This window comes from Arachis hypogaea, chromosome 19 (genome assembly GCF_003086295.3).
Source record: "Arachis hypogaea cultivar Tifrunner chromosome 19, arahy.Tifrunner.gnm2.J5K5, whole genome shotgun sequence".
Taxonomy (NCBI): Eukaryota; Viridiplantae; Streptophyta; class Magnoliopsida; order Fabales; family Fabaceae; genus Arachis; species Arachis hypogaea.
Window position 1 is genome coordinate 121,765,736 of NC_092054.1, and position 20,142 is coordinate 121,785,877.

General features: G+C 37.9%; 2 protein-coding genes across 2 annotated transcripts; one reads left to right on the plus strand and one right to left on the minus strand.

Moving 5' to 3' along the window:
• The first annotated feature begins 1,524 nt into the window (after window positions 1–1,524).
• Window positions 1,525–4,746, plus strand: LOC112778669 (protein FAR1-RELATED SEQUENCE 5-like). Its single transcript, XM_025822966.1, has 4 exons — window positions 1,525–2,034; window positions 2,255–2,323; window positions 2,521–2,715; window positions 3,622–4,746. Exons 1-4 carry the CDS (start codon window positions 1,525–1,527, stop codon window positions 4,744–4,746), a joined length of 1,899 nt encoding a protein of 632 aa, XP_025678751.1.
• A 13,111-nt stretch (window positions 4,747–17,857) lies between these two features.
• On the minus strand, window positions 17,858–19,906 carry LOC112778670 (uncharacterized). Its single transcript, XM_072228492.1, has 4 exons — window positions 18,697–19,906; window positions 18,369–18,573; window positions 18,118–18,284; window positions 17,858–18,024 (listed from the first exon to the last, which is right to left on the minus strand). Exons 1-4 carry the CDS (start codon window positions 19,904–19,906, stop codon window positions 17,858–17,860), a joined length of 1,749 nt encoding a protein of 582 aa, XP_072084593.1.
• Window positions 19,907–20,142: the final 236 nt, after the last annotated feature.

Here is a 20,142-nt window from a genome sequence, read left to right on the forward strand (position 1 = left end):
TAATGTACAAATCAAAATTCATACAGATATACAGATTTTTTTTCACTTTGTTTCACATGTTGACATGTGTTGGTCCTATGTTGTAGTATGCAGCTGGCTCAGAGGAGGTGGCGGGAGCTCATGGGAGGTACGATGGAGCCGGCTTGGTGGGGTGAAGTTGAACGGGGTTCTGAACGTCCCACGTTTCGTTGGTTAGAGGCTCGCGACATGGACCTTGTTTGGGGAGGAAAAAAAAAGGATGGAACCTATCACTTGCGTCTTCGCTTCGATAGTGTCATAACATCGAACGAAATCTCTAGGTTCAGTGAGGAGGACCGTCGTCGCTGGTGTTATTCCTACCGCTCCTACCAGTGGCGCGCGAGATAAGCCCGTGGTCAAAGTCGTCTGAGGCGGTGAAGGTGCTGGCCCACTGCGCCAAGCCCCAGTTTCGTCGTGGTAGGTGTGGAGTGGGGGACCACCGATTCGTCATCGTGGTAGGTAAGGAGCTGCCTGGTCCCTTTCCTCATTCATCCTCCGTAGTTGTAATTTAATAATGGGCACTTGTATAGCATTATCTGGAATGTAAATGGTGTCTTTTTCTTTATTCTATGATTGTATATGTGTGAAAATATAGTGGATATAAGATTATTTATGATAAGTAATATGTTGATGTTGCGGTAATTAAATTTGGAATCGAATTGTAAGATTCAAAAAATATGTTTGAGGAGGCAAAGAAAAGAAGGAACAAGTACTGTAATTAGGAGAGGAACAAGTATAGAGAGTTAAGTTTGGTCTTCTGCATGATGATTCTTGGTTTTGAAAATGGTTATTATTATGGGAACTAACTAGATGGTAGGCAGGATAATGAAGCTTAGATTTTTTGTTTCATATAGGACATGCCATGTATGGGAATTACGATGAAGCTTGTATAGGAGGTATAGTAAGACGTTGAAATGTCAGTGATATTGTAATACATGTTATTGGTTAAAGTTTTTTAATTCCTGTGATTATTAGGTGGAGAGGGTGTTTCAACCTTTCGTGTATAGTTGTGCTGAGAACCCTTTTGTGCCTAAGATGGGGTTTAGCTTGTTAGTCTTTCTATGGAAGTTAGCTAAGAAAAGTTACAATTGTTGAGCTTTGGTTAGGGGGGTAACACCTTGTTGAACCTTGTTTTGCATTGAACGCAGAAATAGTTGAATTAAGTTTACTCAGTTAAGTAAGATAGTTGATGGTAGCTAATTTGTTGATGGTTTAGTTATGCCCATAATTTTTTGTTTGTTCTTGTGAATGTGTTGATAAATTCATCAGTTATTAATGTTGTACTTAATTGCGATGAGTTGCTGTTCATCAAAGCGAAATAGTGGTTGCTGAATTCTCTCTTAAAGTAGATTCAATGCAGTGGTTCTATGCCTTATTTGTGGAAGTGAATATTCCCTCCGTCGTGATATTTGTGGTACATGCTTTTATTGTATATCTTCTGTGATTATGAGTTGCATTTCTTTGGATTGTATGGATTCAGGGTAGAACGTCGCACAGCGTTGGTCGATGGAGTTCAACCGTATGTTCGACATTGAAGGTCAAAACTCTGATGCAGGCAGTTCAGATGATTGTTCCGGACATTATCTTGGTACTGACAACGAATACGATGACGTGGAGGGCTTTGAGCCCCGAGGTGGTCCCGAAGCAGGGGAAAAAAGTGTCGGGGATGCTAACAATTGCAGGGGGTCTAGCGGTGCAAATGACGTGGCAGGCGGTGCCCCAAGCTGGCAAGTCTTGGTGGATGACTTCTTGGGTAAAGAGTTTGCAACGGAGGAGGATGCTTATGCTGCGTACAAGGAGTTTGCCAAATTTAGGGGTTTTGGAGTCCGAAAGGGAGATGTAGCTCGGGTTAACGGGGTTTTGGTCAGAAGAGACTTTTTTTGCCATCGACAAGGGACAAGACATCCTAAGCATTATGACCGTCCTGAGCGAGTAAGGGAGGAGAGGCTTGAGAGCCAGATGGATTGTAAGGAAAAGTTGAAGATTTACTATGATATGCAACACAACGTGTGGAAGGTGAGAACCATCATGGACGATCACAACCACGAGCTTGCCCCGGCAATGTTCACATATCTCCTTCCAAGTCACCGAAAGATGAGTGACGGCAACAAGGCATAGGTGGATAGTTTCAAGCATTTTGGGATCGCAACTTCGAAAATAATGGCTTACATGGCTGGGCAGTCTGGTGTATGGCATGCTTCGATTTACAAAACGGGATTTGTATAATTATGTGCAGGGGCAAAGGGTTGCGCGAATATGCGATTGTGATGCAGCCATTGTTATTAAAATTGGACCGGACCAGTCGGTTCGACCGAAAAACCGGTGAACCAGACCCTATACCGGTCCGGTCCAATAGTTGGACCATATAAGACAACGAATCGGTACGAACCGGTCAAATTCAGATTGAACCGTTGAAAACCGGTCAAACTCGATGAAGACCGGTTCGACCAAACCAATACAAATTGGAAATTTGTTCAAAATGCTAAAGATGGTTTCAAGCAGTTTGGGATCGCAACTTCGAAAATAATAGCTTACATGGTTGGGCAGTCTGGTGGGTATGGCATGCTTCGATTTACGAAATGGGATTTGTATAATTATGTACATGGGCAAAGGGTTGTGCGAATATGTGATAGTGATGCAGCCATTGTTATTAAAACCGGACTGGATCGACCAACTGGTAAACCGGACCCTATACTGGTCTGTCCGATATTTGGACTGTGTAAGGCAACGAACCGGTACAAATCGGTCAAACTCAGATTGAACCGTTGAAAAACGGTCAAACCTGATGAAGACCGGTCCAACCAAACCGGTACAAATTGAAAATTTGTTCAAAATTCTAAAGGCAGGGTTCGAACCCCTTCATAAATAGAGGTGCCATTTATAGCCAATAGGCTATTGTACTCTTCATTATTATATATGCAAATTATAATATATATAAATATCTTTCATCAAGTTATTTCTATTTAATTTATTTTAATTTTAGTTATAAACTCACTCATTCTTAAATTAATTATATTTTTATTTAACAATAATTATAAACTCTCTTTTTTTCTTTTCATAATTATATAATATCTATTAATATTATTTTTCAATAAATACTTGTAGTATATAATAATATAATAAATATAAACTAATTAATAAATTATTGAAATTTAAAAATAAAAGTTATTTTAATATAAAAATAAAATAAAAATATTTATGATAGAGTAAAAATAATAAAATATTTATTGTTCCTGTTCTATATTATTTTAAAATAGCTTGATATTTTTAAAATGTTAGTAAAAATATGTATTTTAAATTTTAATTTTAAATTTTTAACTATTTTTTATTTTTTATTTATATAGGACCGAGTCAACCGGATCAACCAGTGACTCATCGGTTGAACCAGTGACCCAGTGACCCAGTAACCTGACCGGTTTGATCACCGGTTCGGTTCTGACAACTATGGATGCAGCAGCAACTATCAGTTTCTTGGAGGGCAAGGCGAATGCGGACATGATGACGGTCGCACGCTACACACGGACTACGGATAATTGTTTGGGTAGCCTATTTTAGGCGGATGGTGAGATGATGTCAGATTATCAGGTCTTTGGTGATCTCTAGGCATTCGATTCCACGTATCATTCTAACAAGTACAAGAAGCCGTCGGTGGTTTTCTCTGATTCAAATAACCACAAACAGACATCCATATTCGGGTTTGCGCTACTGGAGGATGAAGAGGTTCAAACTTACCGGTGGGTGTTGTTGAACCTGCTGGATGTTATGGGACAGAAGAAGCCCTATGTAGTGGTGACGAATGGGGACAAGGCAATGCATGCTGCAATTGCGGAGGTGATGCCAGCCGCAACATATAGACTGTGCGGTTGGCACCTAGAGAAGAATTGCATCCAAAGGGTGAAGGATACGGAATTTCGCAAGGTTTTTAAGAAAGCTCTATATGCAAATTTTGAAATCAGCGACTTTGAGGAGTATTGGAAGACATCGGTTGATTCGCTTGGCCTACTTGATAATGGTTGGGTTCATAGCACATACGAAACTGGAGAAAGCTGGGCAATGGCCTACCTGAGGGGGACCTTCTGTGCGGGTTACATGACAGCTTCAAGATGTGAAGGGATAAATGATTTTATTAAGGGTTTTCTTAAATTAACTGATAGCATTTTAGAACTTGTACACAATTTAGACCAGGTTGTAAAAGACTACCAGAATAATGAAGTAACAGCCCAATTCTATTTCACATATTATACTCCGGTGCTAACGACCGGCCTTGATTCGACCGAGCTATTTGCATCAAAGGTGTATACACAAGCAGTTTTTAGAGAAGTAAAGAAACAGATTAAGGGTGTGGCGATGTTATTGTTTCGGGGCAGGGACAGCATTAGCACTACTAGTGTATACCAATTCTCAAAAATGGGAAAACCTAACAAAACACACAAGGTGTTGTATGATCCAAACGAGAAAAAGATTGAGTGTGAGTGTTCAATGTGGAACAGTGATGGAATTTTCTGTAGTCATATCTTTTGTGTGATGAAGTACGAGGGATTGGAACAAATCCTGGAGGGTCTTATTCTGAGCAGGTGGTGCAAGGATCCAAAGGATTGGAGGTCGAATCCCCCCCAAGTCACAGATGACCATCAAGGACACTTGCTTCGATATGGTCCCCTTAGTGGGTTAATGAGTTTGGTTGCCAAACTTGGTGCCGAAGATGCCGGCGGAGTTTGTTGTGGCTAGGGATGGGATCGCCAATCTTGCGGAGGTGCTTCAATGAAGAGCATATGACCGGGTCGGAAGCCAACTTGGTTTATCATCGCTGTCGGCGCTGAAGGACCCACTAGTTTAAAAAACAAAGGGGGCTCCGAGGAAGGGCAATGAACTAGAACCGGAACCGGGCAAGCAATGTGAGGTTCCAACAAAGTGACAACATTGTACAAGTTGTGGGGTTCCTGGTCATACGAAGAGGACATGCACGTGGCATCGGGATCATCGTGGTTCTGGCACTAAAGATGGAGCAGTCCCAGGTTGCGTGGAGTGTTCCTCTGATGTCGGAAGTGCACCGTCTGCAACTGTGAGGGATAAATTTGCTGGAAAATTTTAGGTTAGTGTGTGAGTTTTAACTTATTCTAAACTACCTATGTTGTGAGACTGTTACTGATGACACCAGACGAATACCAAAACATAACAGGATTATTTGCGTAGTGAAAAAATTGGTTAAGTTGGTTGAAAGGGAAGAGGTGAACAGACGCTGTATCGACGTCTGATATGAATACATAGGCAGTATTTTTCACTTTTGAAATATCGCAGGTGACAGAAAATAGAGTTGGATATTTGGGTTTAGGTAGCTTCCATATTTTTGTTCGAATGCGTGTAATGTCTGTTGTTTAGGGGTTATTTTCTTCTATCCTATGTCTCGCTGGGTTTGAGACAGGTCCCTTGGTGATGCATTAGCACGATGTGTTTGGTTTGTAATAGATGTTTCCTGATAGTTCACTTCCAATGCTGCATTGCATGCATAACAAATGGATTATGGATGCTTAATGATACGTGATGTGACTGTTGTATGTAGTAGTGGGATGGCATTGATGTCGACACCGACGAGGTAGGCCGCACCACTTCAACCCGTGCTGACGGTGCAGCACCTGCGTCCATTCATGGGTGTAGTCAAATGACTTGGAACCCCCTAATGGGTGTCAGGGGTGGGGGAGGGGGGCAACATCTTTCTCGGAGGGCAACACAACGAACAGTTCTTTGCTTCATAGGGTTGCTCGGGCCACAAAGAAGAGTCTCATGGAAACGTTGCCAGCCCAATGTCTAATCCAACAAGGCACACAAACGAAGAACTATTCGAGTAATGGCTTTCACAAGTAGCGTTGGAAAAACTCGTGATTTGTGTTAAGTTGAGTTATTTCCCCCTTTTTTATTTTTTGTATTGAGCTGCATGGATTGTTGGTGGACTGTGTTGTTTTTGTGGCCGTGAACAGAATGCCGTGGGAAGGCCATCATCCAACAGAAGGCATGGGTGGACATAGAAGTAGTAACAATGCCGGTGAGAAGAAATAGGCATGAGGTTGTTCGTTGTTTTGAATTCCTGTCTGGGTCTAGGTGTGGGAAAAATGTTTTAACAAGGGCATATTCACAACTAGAAGGTGTTCTGAAATTAGAGTAGGTTTCATGTGATTCCCATTTTGCCAATTTGACTTGAATTCAGCACCATGACAAGACTATGGTAAGTATTTTGTTGAGGTCGGATTTTTCTGATTAGGTTCAACGGACTCTAATTGGAATAGCTATTAGTGAGTTGGGGTTATAATGTTTCGGTGTAACTGTAACCACCACTTGTTCAGTGGCTAGTTCTAAGGTGATAAGTTGCGATTGTGAACCTTTGATGTCTGCCAGGACTATAACACCTTTATGTATAATAGACATGTCCATCTATTTGTGTTATGCTTAATGACCTATAATTGGTGCCTTAGTTGTAAGGTGTTTATTGCGTGAAACAAATAGAAACACATCCTGAAGCAGATACCAAGAACCATGATCTGCAGGGATGAATGTAGGTACAAAGGGTTACGGTCACGTTCCCCCAGTGTGGCTGGAATTTTTTTTGGAGTGCTATATAGTAACATTATTGATTTGGTAGCACTATGTAGTTAATTTTTTCCTACTATCATTGAAGCTTACTCATCAGCTTCAATTATATAGATAGAAATGGTGACACAAAATTCAAACGGATTTGTGACTCTAACCCTTAGAGAGAAACACACATGTTATGTTTGAGTTGTTAACTTTTATTTGTACATGATAAATGAATTGATAATTTGCAGCAACCTGTACATATGGTTACTGAATATCCTTGATGAACCGTGTAACTTTTTATATCTCTCATGATTTGTTCGTTATCAAGGTGATGACAATTGTGGTAACCTAGAGTATCACAATCCATACAAAATAACCCATGCATGAATTGAAAATTGCGATAGAAATTAGACAAAACTATTAAACATTGTTTTCCTTATAGGTGACAAGCAAATAATGTTGTCCTTTACAAACAACATAGCCATGTAATCTAATTTGTGTTGTCAACGTTCCAATAACTAGTTACAAGATGCCGAAAAATATTTACTTCCAAATTTGATGTCTATTTTATTGTTATTTAAATTTCCCTAAAGTAAAGTACTCATGCATGGTTGAAAACCTGTTGAAAAAACCACATGGGCTTAATAACCATAGAATAATATTTATCTTTGGTCGTGTTAGTTCTTAGTGGGCCAACATACGAACCCAAAAAAAAAAAAATCACAAACCAAGAGGAGCAAGTTTATTCCCTAGTTAATTTGTCTGAGACCCCAAGAGTGTAACAGCCAAAATAACTTGGGGTGAGTTACACATATCATATGAGTAAAAATAAGAAATTTACAACCTTGTTAGTTAGCAATATGCGATAATATGACATTCAGGAACTCCCGCGGTTTCCTTGTACATCCAAAAGGATACTTGATGCACGGAAACTTGTCTCTCAACAAATTTCTCTCGGCAAGTATACCGAATTGTCGTCAAGTAATAACTCACAAAAGAGTGAGGTCGAATCCCACAGAGATTAACGGATTAAGCAATCAATAGTTGATTAATTATCCTAGTCAGACGAATCAGATTAGAGTGATAAGCAACAAGGAAATGTAAATTGCATGAATGTAAAGGAAAAACGATAAAGTGCAGAAAAGTAAAATGGCAAGAAAAGTAAATGTAAGAACTAAAAATAAAATGAACACTGGGATCAAGAGATATTGCAATCCTCCAGATCGAGTTCATTCTCATCTCTTTCTCAATCAATGCATTCATTGATCTCCTTGGCAATCTTAAGTGATTGGATCCCAATTCCTTGGCAATCCAATCTCTCAAAGCTTGAACAATTTTCCAATTCCTTGATTTAATTGCTCATGGAAAGAGATGAAGTTTGGTCACTGATTTTACCACACACATTCATAGATTAAAGTATTGGTAAGATTAAATGTCACAATATCCATCCAACCCCCAACCTAATCCAATGTGAGAGAGTATTTCTAGCATGATTTCCTCATTCCTCTTCCAAGGTTCAGAGGAAATCCAAATATGAGCAATTTCTCTTCCAAGACAATTACCCAATTGGATGAAGATCGAAAGCTTGATAAACCACTATTTTATGGTTTATCTTGTGCTCAATTGAGTGATTTTTATCAACTCTTTACCCACTTATTCATACTATTTGCATGTTTTACAATTTCTTCCCAGAATTTGTGCTATGATTGGAAACATGCTTCTTTGGACTTATAATTTCTAATACTAATCCTCTCTTATTACCATCAGATGCCTTGATATGTGTGTTAAGTGATTTCAGAGATTACAGGGCACGAATGGCTCAGAGGATGGAAAGGAAGCATGCAAAAGTGGAAGGAATACAAGAAGCTGGAGAAATTGCTAAGCTGTCCAGCCTGATCTCTTCGCACTCAAACAGCTATAACTTTAGCTACAGAGGTCCAAATGATGCGGTTCCAGTTGCGTTGGAAAGCTAACGTCCGGGGCTTCGATTTGATATATAATATGTTACAGTTGCCCTGACGCTAGGCGACGCGACCGCGTGCTCCATGCGGCCACGTTGCAGTGACGAAAATCAGCGTGTTTGAATTCGCAACCAGCAAATTCTAGGCTGTTTCTGACCCAGTTTGCGGCTCAGAAAACACAGATTAGAGGCTATAAAGTGGGAGAATGCATCCATTCATAAAAAGAGCTCTCATATTTACAATTTTAGGAGTAGATGTAGTTTTTAGAGAGAGAGGTTCTCTCCTCTCTCTTAGGATTAGGATTTAGGATTTCTCTTAGTTTTAGGAGTGACTCTCAATCCCAGGTTTATTATTTTTATTTATTTTTCCAAATTAATTTATGAATTCTTCTATGTTACAGATTACTCTTTTGGATTAATGTTATTTGAGGTATTTCAGTTTAATATTACTTTCCTTTATTTATGTTACCATTATCCCCAATCTGAAGACATTTTTATTCCAGTAGATTTATTTTCCTTCTTTTGGTTTTGGTTAAGAAATCAGTAACTCAGGAGTCGTCAAACTCAAACATGCTTGACAATTGTTATCTTTGTTAATTTGGGGCTTCAATAATCCCAATCTTTTCTTAGGAAATAAATAGGATTCGAAGATCAACTTAATTAATCCCTTGATATTCCTTTATTTTAGTAAAGGTTAACGAAGAGGAATTAAGATTCAATTGTCATCATCTTTGATAAGGATAGCTAGGATAGGATCTCTTATTTCTTATACCTTGCCAAGAGATTTTATTATTATTATTATTATTTTTTACTTGCCATTCAACATACTGCTCCCTAATTTCTAAAACCCCTAATTTACAAACTCATAACCAATAATAAGAACATACCTCCCTGTAATTCCTTGAGAAGACGACCCGAGGTTTGAATACTCGGTTATCAATTTCAAAGGAGTTTGTTACTTGTGACAACCAAACGTTTGTATGAAAGGACTTTTGAAGGTTTAGAAACTATACTTGCAACGAGGATTTATCCGCAAATTTCTAGACCACGCAAAAGTTCCTCTCATCAAAATGGCGCCGTTGCCGGGAATCGCAAACGTGTGCCTTATTATTGGTTATTGTAAATATTTTATTTTTGCTTGTTTATTTGTTTTTATTTTTTATTTTTGTTTTTATTTTTGCTTTTTCTTAAGTTAAGAGGTTATTGGTTTTTATTTTAAAATTTTTATTTTATCTTGTCTTATTTCAAAAATCAAATTTCAAAATTTAAATTTAAAAATTTTCAAAATTCAAATTTAAAAATTTTCAAATTTCAAATTTCAAAAATTCAAAATTCAAAAATTTAAAATTCAAAATTTCAAAATTTAATTTTCAAATTCAAAATTTAAATAACCTTTTAATTTAAATTTGTTTTTATTTTTATTTTTTTTTAATTTTTATTTGATACTATGAACTCTCACCCCTTTAGCTATGAGTCTGGTTACAATTATGTTGCAGGAAGAAGAAATTACAATGAGAACAGGCATCAAGGTTGGAACAATCAAAGATGGGAGGAGCCACAAGGATTTGATCAACCCTCATGGCAACAACCACCTCCAATGGACTATCAACAACCACCACCATATACCTATGAACCCTTTCCTCAACATGACTTTGGACCACCATACTAACAAGCCCCTTTCCACCATTCACCTCTATATGACCCTAATCCACATCCACCATACCAACCACCTTATGAGCCAAATGAACCATACACAGAACCACCACCTTTCCAACACAACTACTCTCATGAACCACCACCTCAATATTCACCGTCTCCATATCATTATCAAGATGAACCACCTTCCTATTATGAACCCTCTCTCCCAACCAATGAATCCTCACATCCACCCCAACCTCCAATGGATGACAGACTTTGTGTTATTCTTCAAAGGCAAGAAAGGATGAATAAGAGTGTGCAAAATTTCGCGGTCGCCTTCGGCGAGTTAATAAATATAATAGCTTCCCAATATCTGAGCACTCAAAGAACTCCCATGGCTACATGTGGAGAATCAAAAGAAGAGCAAAGCATGAAGGAAACACTAGAAACTTCGGTGGACAATGAGGAACATGGCTTTGTATTGGAACAAGTGGAGGAAGCCATAATAGTTGCAGAGGAAGAAGTGGTTGAAGACTTAGGAGATGCAGAACCTCCATGGGAAAGTCCAGTTATAGAACCTCCTTCCAAGGCGATTGAAATTGACGTTGAGGAGGGTGTACAACCTCCAAAGCATATCACAGTTGAAGACTTGGAAGAGGTTGATCAAGAGATGGAGATTCAAGAAGAAGAAGCACAACCTCCCATGCCCTTGGAAAGCAATGAAGAGGAGATTGAATTGGAAGAAAGCTACCAAGAGGAAGAGGTTGAAATTGAAGAAGCTTGCAAAGAGGTGGTAATTATCAGAGAAGAGCACAAGGGAGTGGAGCTTGCAATTTCATTAAAAATACCCCCCCTAAGTTGCCATCATCCTTCACAACATTCAAGTGGGTAAAACTCATATCCCTTAGCTTTCTGATTCCACTTGAATATGGGCTACTGAAGACGGATGGTCAACTTAGAGCTCTTTGTGGCATTAAGAGTAAGAGGAAGATGGTCAGTGGTAAGAATTGTCCTGCAAGGTTCATTATGGTTGGAAGCTTTAAGTTTAAACGCAAGGGTTGGTGTAAAGCTCAATTGAATGGGTCTAGGAAGTTGTTTGGACGCTTCAGTGAGAATTCTAAAGCTGAACCACCCGGATGGAATCATGATAATCAACTTGAAGACGGGTGTAAAAGCAAGATTTGAGATCCTGGAATCTGTTCTGACATCCAACACCCCGGGAGCCTAAGAATCTGTTTGAAGCTGCTCAAAGGCTTTACGTGCCAAGTTTGGGATCCCGGAGGCTATTGGAATTACAAACATTGGTGGAGATTTCTGGATGAGTTCAAGCACAAGCCACCATAACAGGGAGCTCACCAAATGTCCAACTTAAGGACTTTAACTAAAAGTGCTAGGTGGGAGACAACCCACCATGGTATGATCGTTCCTTTTTCAATTTTAATTTTATTTAGTTTTGTTTGTTTTTGAATTTTATTTTATTTTATTGAACCTGGAATCATGCATAGCATTCACATTAAGCATTGCATTCTGCATTTTACAAAAAAAAAAAAAAAGATTTTCACACGCGACGCGATAGCGTCGCCGACGCGTCCGCGTCGTATGTGCGTTTGGAAGAAAATGAGGTTGAACAGAGAGTCACGTGAAAGCGTGGCTGGAGGCGCGCTAATGGCACAAATTGATCCACGCGACCGCGTCGCTGATGCAGCCGCGTCATTTGCAAAATAGCTTCCCCACGCGTCCGCGTCACCCATGCGACCGCGTGGTCCTGTAAATCGACGTAACAAGGGTGTATGGCCGAAAGTTGAGCTGGAATTGGGCTGGACCCGTGCTTGCAGCACAAGCCCTGCCACGCGAACGCATCACCCACGCGTCCGCGTCATATTGGAAATAAGGCCACCCGCGTGATCGCGTCGACCACGCGACTGCGTCACCCTGGATTTTGGCAATACAAAGTTTCGAACAGAGAGTTGTGCAACCGCAAGGCTGCACTCGCGCCACTAGCACAAATCAAGTCACGCGATCGCGTGCCCCACGCGTCCGCGTCGTCTGACCTTATTGCGCACCACGCGACCGCGTTGACCACGCGACCGCGTCGCCAGCGTCACACAACCTATCCAGATTAGTGCCAATTTTCTTATCTTTTCTTCTCTAAGCCTAATTTCTTCTATCTTTTCTTCTTTCTTCTTTCTTTCTTACTTTATTTCTTTCCCTTCTCATTCTTCTTATCTTTTATTTTATTTTATTTATTTGTATACTTTCATTCATTGCATATTTTTATTTTTCTAAATTTATTATTTTACTATTGGTGTTCAAATGTTCTTATTCAACTGTTACATCTTTTCTGGTATTTTCTTGGTGCTTAATGACTTGTTTAATTCTGATTGAGTAATATTATTTAAATCAATGCCAATCTTTTATATCTGTATTACTTTTGCATTGACATGAATTTATATTATCTCTCCTTCCCCACTCTCTTCCATTGTTGTACATTTTTTACCACTGGCATGCCATGGCTTCTATTGTTTTCTCACTTGCATATTGTAGCTACCATGTAATTGAGACCCTTATCAATTGGCATTAACCCACCCATACTTCTTTTATTTTCTTATCTCTATTTCTGGGTTACTTTTCTTCCCTTTTTCTTTCAGGATGGCCACCCGGAAGAGAACCGGAAGACGTTTACATGGGGAGACAGGCAAGTCAATCTGCACAATCTATAGAGAAAAGCATCGGTTGAAGCCACCCGTCCACTTGCACATCTTAGCATGCACCGAGGACGGTGCAATCTTTAAGTGTGGGGAGGTCGATACCGATCTCCATGGGTTAGTAACTTTCTGTTTCAACACCAATGTTTAAATTTTCTTTGTTAAATTAGTTATTGCATTTGCATATTTGTTTGATTTTATGCATTTAGTTACTACTTGGTTAAAGTAATAAAATTTTTTTAAGACCCTATCTTTGAAAAATTTCACTAATTTAAATTGAAAAAAAAATTTATATTAAAACTTGTTTGAAGTTGTATGTGGAACATGGTTTTTGAGCCAAAGAACACACAACCTGTGAGATTTTGAGCTTATTTATATGGTTACATTATTTAACCATAAATATTTTATTCCTATGTGTTTCCTTCTCTATGATTGTAATCTATATTTTGTTCCAATCTATATGTCCATTATTTAGTATATTTACATGCTTGCACATGATTGAGGCCATTGTTTGATTTTAGCTCACTTATTCCAAATAAGCCTACCCTTTAAATCACCCTTGTCAGCCACTTTGAGCCTTTTAATCCCCATTTGTTCTATATTTTACCACATCACTAGCCTTAAGCGGAAAACAAATTAATTATCCCAATTGAATCTTTGGTTAGCTTAAGATAGAGATTGTGTATCAAATAAGTGTGGAAAAATTGTGGGAACATGGGTTGATAAGGGAACGTATCATGCTTTTAATTTATTTGAATATAGGAAATTTGGGAACCTACTCATGAAAAACCAAAATAGAAAAATAATGAAAAATTCATGTGCATTGATAAGTTATGTTTGCTTTTATGATTCAAAAAAAAAAAGAAAAGAAAAGAAAAGAAAAGAAAACGAGAAAAAGAAAAAAAAATATATAATATAAATAAATAAATAAGGGGACAAAATTACCCCAATGTTAAGTTAATGAAAAAATCAATGCACATGTGATAAATTAAAAAGAAAAATTGATACATGAGTATGTGATGTAAAAGTGGGAATTATGGGTAGCTAGGTATGATTTTAAAGTTATATAGAGTGTATGTATGTTAGGTGAGAGCTTAGGTTAATTAAAAATTCATATTATAGCTCACTTGGCCATACATATATCCTTACCTTTACCTCAACCCCATTACAAGCTTGAAAAGACCTCATGATGTTTGCATTGGTACATTAAATATTTGTTGATTGGTTAGATGAAGAACAAGGTTTAGAAAGCATGATTAGAGAATAGTAGAGTGATTGACCCTAGACACTTGAGAGACTAGAGTGATATACACTACCAGTAAGGGTTCAGTGCTTAATTCTATGTTCCCTGCTTTCATGAGCTATCTTCTTACAAGTTTACTTGTCTTTTATTGTATAATTTGAATTAGTGAAATCTGATTTATGTTTGTCTTGGAGAACTTATTTGTTTTTAACCAAGTAGGTAGAAACATTTTTGCATGTAGTTGCATTCATATAGGTAGGTTGCATTTCATACATTCTATCATTCCTCTTCACCTTTATAGTTTCTCTTGAGCTTAGCATGAGGACATGCTATTGTTTAAGTGTGGGGAGGTTGATAAACCACTATTTTATGGTTTATCTTATGCTCAATTGAGTGATTTTTATCAACTCTTTACCCACTTATTCATACTATTTGTATGTTTTACAATTCCTTCCCAGAATTTGTGCTATGATTGGAAACATGCTTCTTTGGACTTATAATGTCTAATATTAATCCTCTCTTATTACTATTAGATGCCTTGATAAGTGTGTTAAGTAATTTCAGAGATTACAGGGCAAGAATGGCTCAGAGGATGGAAAGAAAGCATGCAAAAGTGGAAGGAATACAAGAAGCTGGAGAAATTGCTAAGCTGTCCAGCCTGACCTCTTTGCACTCAAACGGCTATAACTTTAGCTATAGAGGTCCAAACGACCCGGTTCCAGTTGTGTTGGAAAGCTAACGTCCGGGGCTTCGATTTGATATATAATATACTATAGTTTCCCTGACGCTAAGTGACGAAACCGCGTGCTCCATGCGGCCATGTCGCAGTGACAAAAATCAGCGTGCTTGAATTCGCAACCAGCGAATTCTGGGCTGTTTCTGACCCAGTTTGCGGCCCAGAAAACACAGATTAGAGGCTATAAAGTGGGAGAATGCATCTATTCATAAAAAAAGCTCTCATATTTACAATTTTAGGAGTAGATGTAGTTTTTAGAGAGAGAGGTTCTCTCCTCTCTCTTAGGATTAGGATTTAGGATTTCTCTTAGTTTTAGGAGTGGCTCTCAATCCCAGGTTCATTATTTTTATTTATTTTCCCAAATTAATTTATGAATTCTTCTATGTTACAGATTACTCTTTTGGATTAATGTTATTTGAGGTATTTCAGTTTAATATTGCTTTCCTTTATTTATGTTACAATTATCCCCAATCTGAAGACATTTTTATTCCAGTAGATTTATTTTCCTTCTTTTGGTTTTGGTTAAGAAATCAGTAACTCAGGAGTCGTCAAACTCAAACATGCTTGACAATTGTTATCTTTGTTAATTTGAGCTTCAATAATCCCAATCTTTTCTTAGGAAATAAATAGGATTCGAAGATCAACTTAATTAATCCCTTGATATTCCTTTATTTTAGTAAAGGTTAACGAAGAGGAATTAAGATTCAATTGTCATCATCTTTGATAAGGATAGCTAGGATATGATCTCTTATTTCTTATACCTTGCCAAGAGATTTTATTATTATTATTATTTTATTTTACTTGCCATTCAGCATACTGCTCCCTAATTTCTAAAACCCCTAATTTACAAACTCATAACCAATAATAAGAACATACCTCCCTACAATTCCTTGAGAAGACGACCTGAGGTTTGAATACTCGGTTATCAATTTCAAAGGGGTTTGTTACTTGTGACAACCAAACGTTTGTATGAAAGGACTTTTGAAGGTTTAGAAACTATACTTGCAACGAGAATTTATCTGCAAATTTCTAGACCACGCAAAAGTTCTCTCATCAAAGTTATCTAGTAAAATCAAGAGAAAAGAAAGAAGAAGAAGAATAAGAACTACAATTGATCCATTGAATCACAATAGAGATCTCTAATCCAATGAAAAGAGTTAGTTGATCATTGCTCTACCAAAATAGATAAGAAAGAAAGTGCAGAAAAATAAAGATGAAGATTAAAACTAAGTTGAAACTTCAAAGTTCATAAATGGAAAGTACAAACTAGAATTAAACTCCTACTAAGAAAAGAAAAAGAAGAGAAAAGGAAGAAGAGTGTAGGAGGGGAGGGGTCCGAAGACCCACTCCCCTTGGAGTGTGCCAATTCACAGAAGTTCGAATTGGTCTTCACTCTCTCCCTCTTCCTTCAATTTCCAGATTTCCAGGATGAATTCAATATAGAAACTAAGGCCTTTTTATAGGCTCTCCTAAATTATAAAATGAAATGAAATTAAAAGTAAATTACAATGAAATGAAATTAACTATTCTAGATGCTTCTTGTGGCCTTGATTGGTTGACAATTGTAGGCTTGCTTGCTTGAGCTTTGAAGTGGACTTGAGAGAGAAGTGAATAAAGTTGAGGTCCAGGTGGTAATCGTTAGTGTTACCGTTAGCCATACCAACGCTACAAGTGTGGCGTTAGTGCTGAAGTTATTGTGGCTAACGTTACACTTGCTATCCAGTTGGTGTTTTTGGGGCTTAAAAGATGCCTATTGTTTGTGCTCAAATTTCATGCCCACTATAGATCATTATATATCTTTGGAAAGTTTTGAATGTCATCTTTCTAACGCAACTGAAATCACCTCAATTGGACCTCTATAACTCAAGTTATGTTCCTTTGAAGGGGACAGGGTCGCTGGCATAGTCGCTGGCATTATTGGCAAAAGTGAGTGCCAATAACGTTAGCGTTCAGTGGATTAATATTGCCAGGTTCTGGAGCTCAAACTTGATGTCCACCCCATACTATTATATATTTTTGGAAAGCCCTAGATGTCTACTTTCCAACGCCTTTGGAAGCGCATCATTTGGAGCTCTACAGCTCGAGTTACACTTCTTGGAAGGTGAAGAGGTCAGCTGGCCTTACTACAGGTTGATACCATGTTCATCTTTGCACTTTCGGGGCAGGTTTTCTCCCTCAAATTTAGTGTCCACCATGTAGTGCCATATATGCTTGAAAAGCTCTGGAATCCTACTTTTCATTGCCACTAGAATCACCTCATTTGGAGCTTTGCGGCTCAAGTTATTCTTGTTTGAAGAAGGCATGGTCAGGCTGCCGGGTGAGATTTTGCCGACGTTAGTGGCCACGTTAGTGCCGTGGCCACTAACGTAGGCCTTCTTTGCTTCACAAACGTTAGTGGCGTTCACCTTTTTCACTAACTTTCACAGCTGCCTCCTTTCTTCCACGTTAATGCCCACGTTAGTGTAACTAACGTGGCCATTAACGTGGGTCTTCCTTTGCTGCGCTAGCGTTATTGGCACTCACTTTTGCCAATAACACTGCTCCTTCTTCAAAGTTAATGCCATTAATGTTCCCACTAATGTTCCAAACTTTCCTTCCTTCCACGTTAGTGCCCACGTTAGTAGCACTAACGTGGCTCTTCTCTGCTTCTTTTGGCCTGAAATCAAACAAACAAAGTACATGATAGTTGTAAGAACCGGACCAGTGATCGAACCGGTCAGGTTACTGGTTCACTGGTTTATTGGTTCAACCGATAAACCGCTGGTTGAACCGGTAAAACCGGTTTCACATGAATAAAAAATATAAAATATTAAAAATAGTCATAAACTTAATAAATTCAAAATACATATCATTAGTTCTTCACCAACATTTTAAAAACAACCAAGTTTCAAAGTCTAAATATAACTAATACAAAGATAAACATGAAAGTGGTTAGTACCAGTACATTAGTATCTTAATTAAACATAATATGGATAACAATTCATAAACTAAATCCAAGGAGTGATTTCGAAGTCGGCAAGTTGCTCTTCATCTGACCAATGTGGAGCTACATCCTGATTGGTTTCATTTTGATTTGCATTTTTCACAGAATTATTAGCTCCATCATCCTCCCGATCATCTTCCAAATCCAATTGATCTAGCATTATAGATAATGCTTCACAAATCAAGATAAAAAATAATATAAAACATGTTATAAGGCATACAAAAATCATAGTTGATCAAAATTCATAAATAAATAAAAGCATACCTAAATCATCTAAAGGTGATTGAAGAGACATATTTGCAAGATCATTTCGTAAAGCATCAATTTCTTCAGGAGTTAAAAATGGTGGTGAATCTTCCAGTATCCATTCCGAATGATCCTCAAATGCATCAAGACAAATTGGATCATAAACTTGGTTTCTCATTTGGTTCCTATGTTATCAATATATTTCGTTACTCATGTGATGATTAAGATTTTAAAATAATGCTTTCAACTTAAAACAATCAAGAAAGTACCTTTGTTGTAACCTTAAGTTGTAATGAACATAAACAAGATCATTAAGTTTTTGATGCTCTAACCGATTCATCTTCTTTGAGTGAATGTGTTCAAAAATACTCCAGTTACGCTCACAACCTGAAGAGCTACAAGTCTGGCTTAAAACACGAATAGCCAACTTTTGCAAATTTGGTGCTCCACAACCATAAGATTCCCACCATTGATCTTAACATAAAAAATAGATAAATAATTTATCACAATCATAAATATCACATAATAAATACATCACAATAGTAAAAGACCAAATTTATGAAGAAATTTCACCTGGCATAACAGTGGTTCATTCACGTATTGCAGAGGGTCTTCCAAAATCTTTCTCAGCAATCTTAAAGATCCTCTTCTCACTTGTCAGCTTAGAGTTCAATACAGGATCATCATAAGTATATTTCTCAATGACATCCAACAAGCCAGAAATCGTTTCTTTGTGCTTTTCAAATTCTCCAGCATTAAATCGAAAAGCTGGATTTAACCAATAACCAGCGGCATGAAGATTTTTCTTAAGTTGTGCATCCCAACGGGTATCCAAAATCTTCAAATAAGGATCAACAACCTTCTTTCTTTTCTGAAACCTCATCACCATTTCTTCTCTAGCCTTATAAATAGCTTGATAAAGATAACCCATGGCAGGTCTGTCTTCACTATCCACAATACGTAAAACATGAACAAGTGGCGAGGTAAGCTTAACAATATCAGTGCATTGACTCCAAAATTTAGAATCCAAGACTTGATCCACAAATTTCTTAGCTTTGGCTTCTTTGGAGTAAGCTGAGCTTGTAAATTCTTTAGAAGTCACCATAGCTCTCAAAGGATCCTTTTGAGCTAAAATACTTTGCAAAGCAATGAAATTAGTAGCAAACCGAGTTGGAGCTGGACGAAGTATTTCCCGCCCACTTGTAAACTTTCTCATCAAGAATAGTGGATAGCAATGATTATAGATATACTTAGTGATCAGTGAAGCTTGTGACACAGTTTGACTCACTTCTTGCAACTTCCCAATATCTTGAAACATCAGATTAACACAATGAGCTGCATAAGGGGACCAATACAATTTAGGAAACTCAGCCTCTAACAATCTTCCCGCAGCAACATAGTTTGCAGCATTGTCCGTTACAATATGCACAACATTCTCAGGACCAACAAACAATACAACATCCCTAAACAACTTAAACAAATTTTCAGCAGTTTTTGAGATATTAGAAGCATCAACTGACTTTAGAAAAACAGTTCCTTTAGGACAATAAACTAAAAAATTAATCAAAGTACGCCTACAACGATCAGTCCATCCATCGGCCATAATAGTGCATCCAGTTTGCTTCCAAATCTCACGATAACCATCAATCATTTTTCTCACATCCTCAACTAATTTACTCAACAAATACCCACGGACTCTTGGATAACTTGGCCCTTTATACCCTGCACCCATGCTTGCAATAGCATCAATCATTGGCTGATAGTAAGCTGAATTAACCGCATTAAATGGAACAGAGGCATCCACCATCTATTTCACAATAGCAATATCACACTTCTCCACAATTTCTTTGCTTTGAAGAACGCTTTTGATAGTTGGTTGAGCTCCGGGTGTTGTTGCCGATGGAAAATAGGATTGTAAACCTTTGACTTGTTTTCCTTTTCTAGAGATAGGTGTTGGAACCCTGGATTTTTGTTGTTGTTGCATCTCATTACGTTCGATCTCGTCAAATTCTCTTTCAACATCATCACAAGCATTATAACTTT

Excerpts from the sequence above, each read along its gene's own strand:
- LOC112778670 (XM_072228492.1), bottom strand. The coding sequence starts at position 19,906 with ATGGTGGATGCCTCTGTTCCATTTAATGCGGTTAATTCAGCTTACTAT. Across the intron at positions 18,285-18,368 it reads AACTTAAGGTTACAACAAAG|GAACCAAATGAGAAACCAAG; the intron begins GTACTTTCTTGA and ends TTGATAACATAG. Across the intron at positions 18,025-18,117 it reads ATCACCTTTAGATGATTTAG|CATTATCTATAATGCTAGAT; the intron begins GTATGCTTTTAT and ends TGATTTGTGAAG.
- LOC112778669 (XM_025822966.1), top strand. The coding sequence starts at position 1,525 with ATGGAGTTCAACCGTATGTTCGACATTGAAGGTCAAAACTCTGATGCA. Across the intron at positions 2,035-2,254 it reads TGCAACACAACGTGTGGAAG|GGGCAAAGGGTTGCGCGAAT; the intron begins GTGAGAACCATC and ends AATTATGTGCAG. Across the intron at positions 2,324-2,520 it reads AAATTGGACCGGACCAGTCG|TTTGGGATCGCAACTTCGAA; the intron begins GTTCGACCGAAA and ends GGTTTCAAGCAG.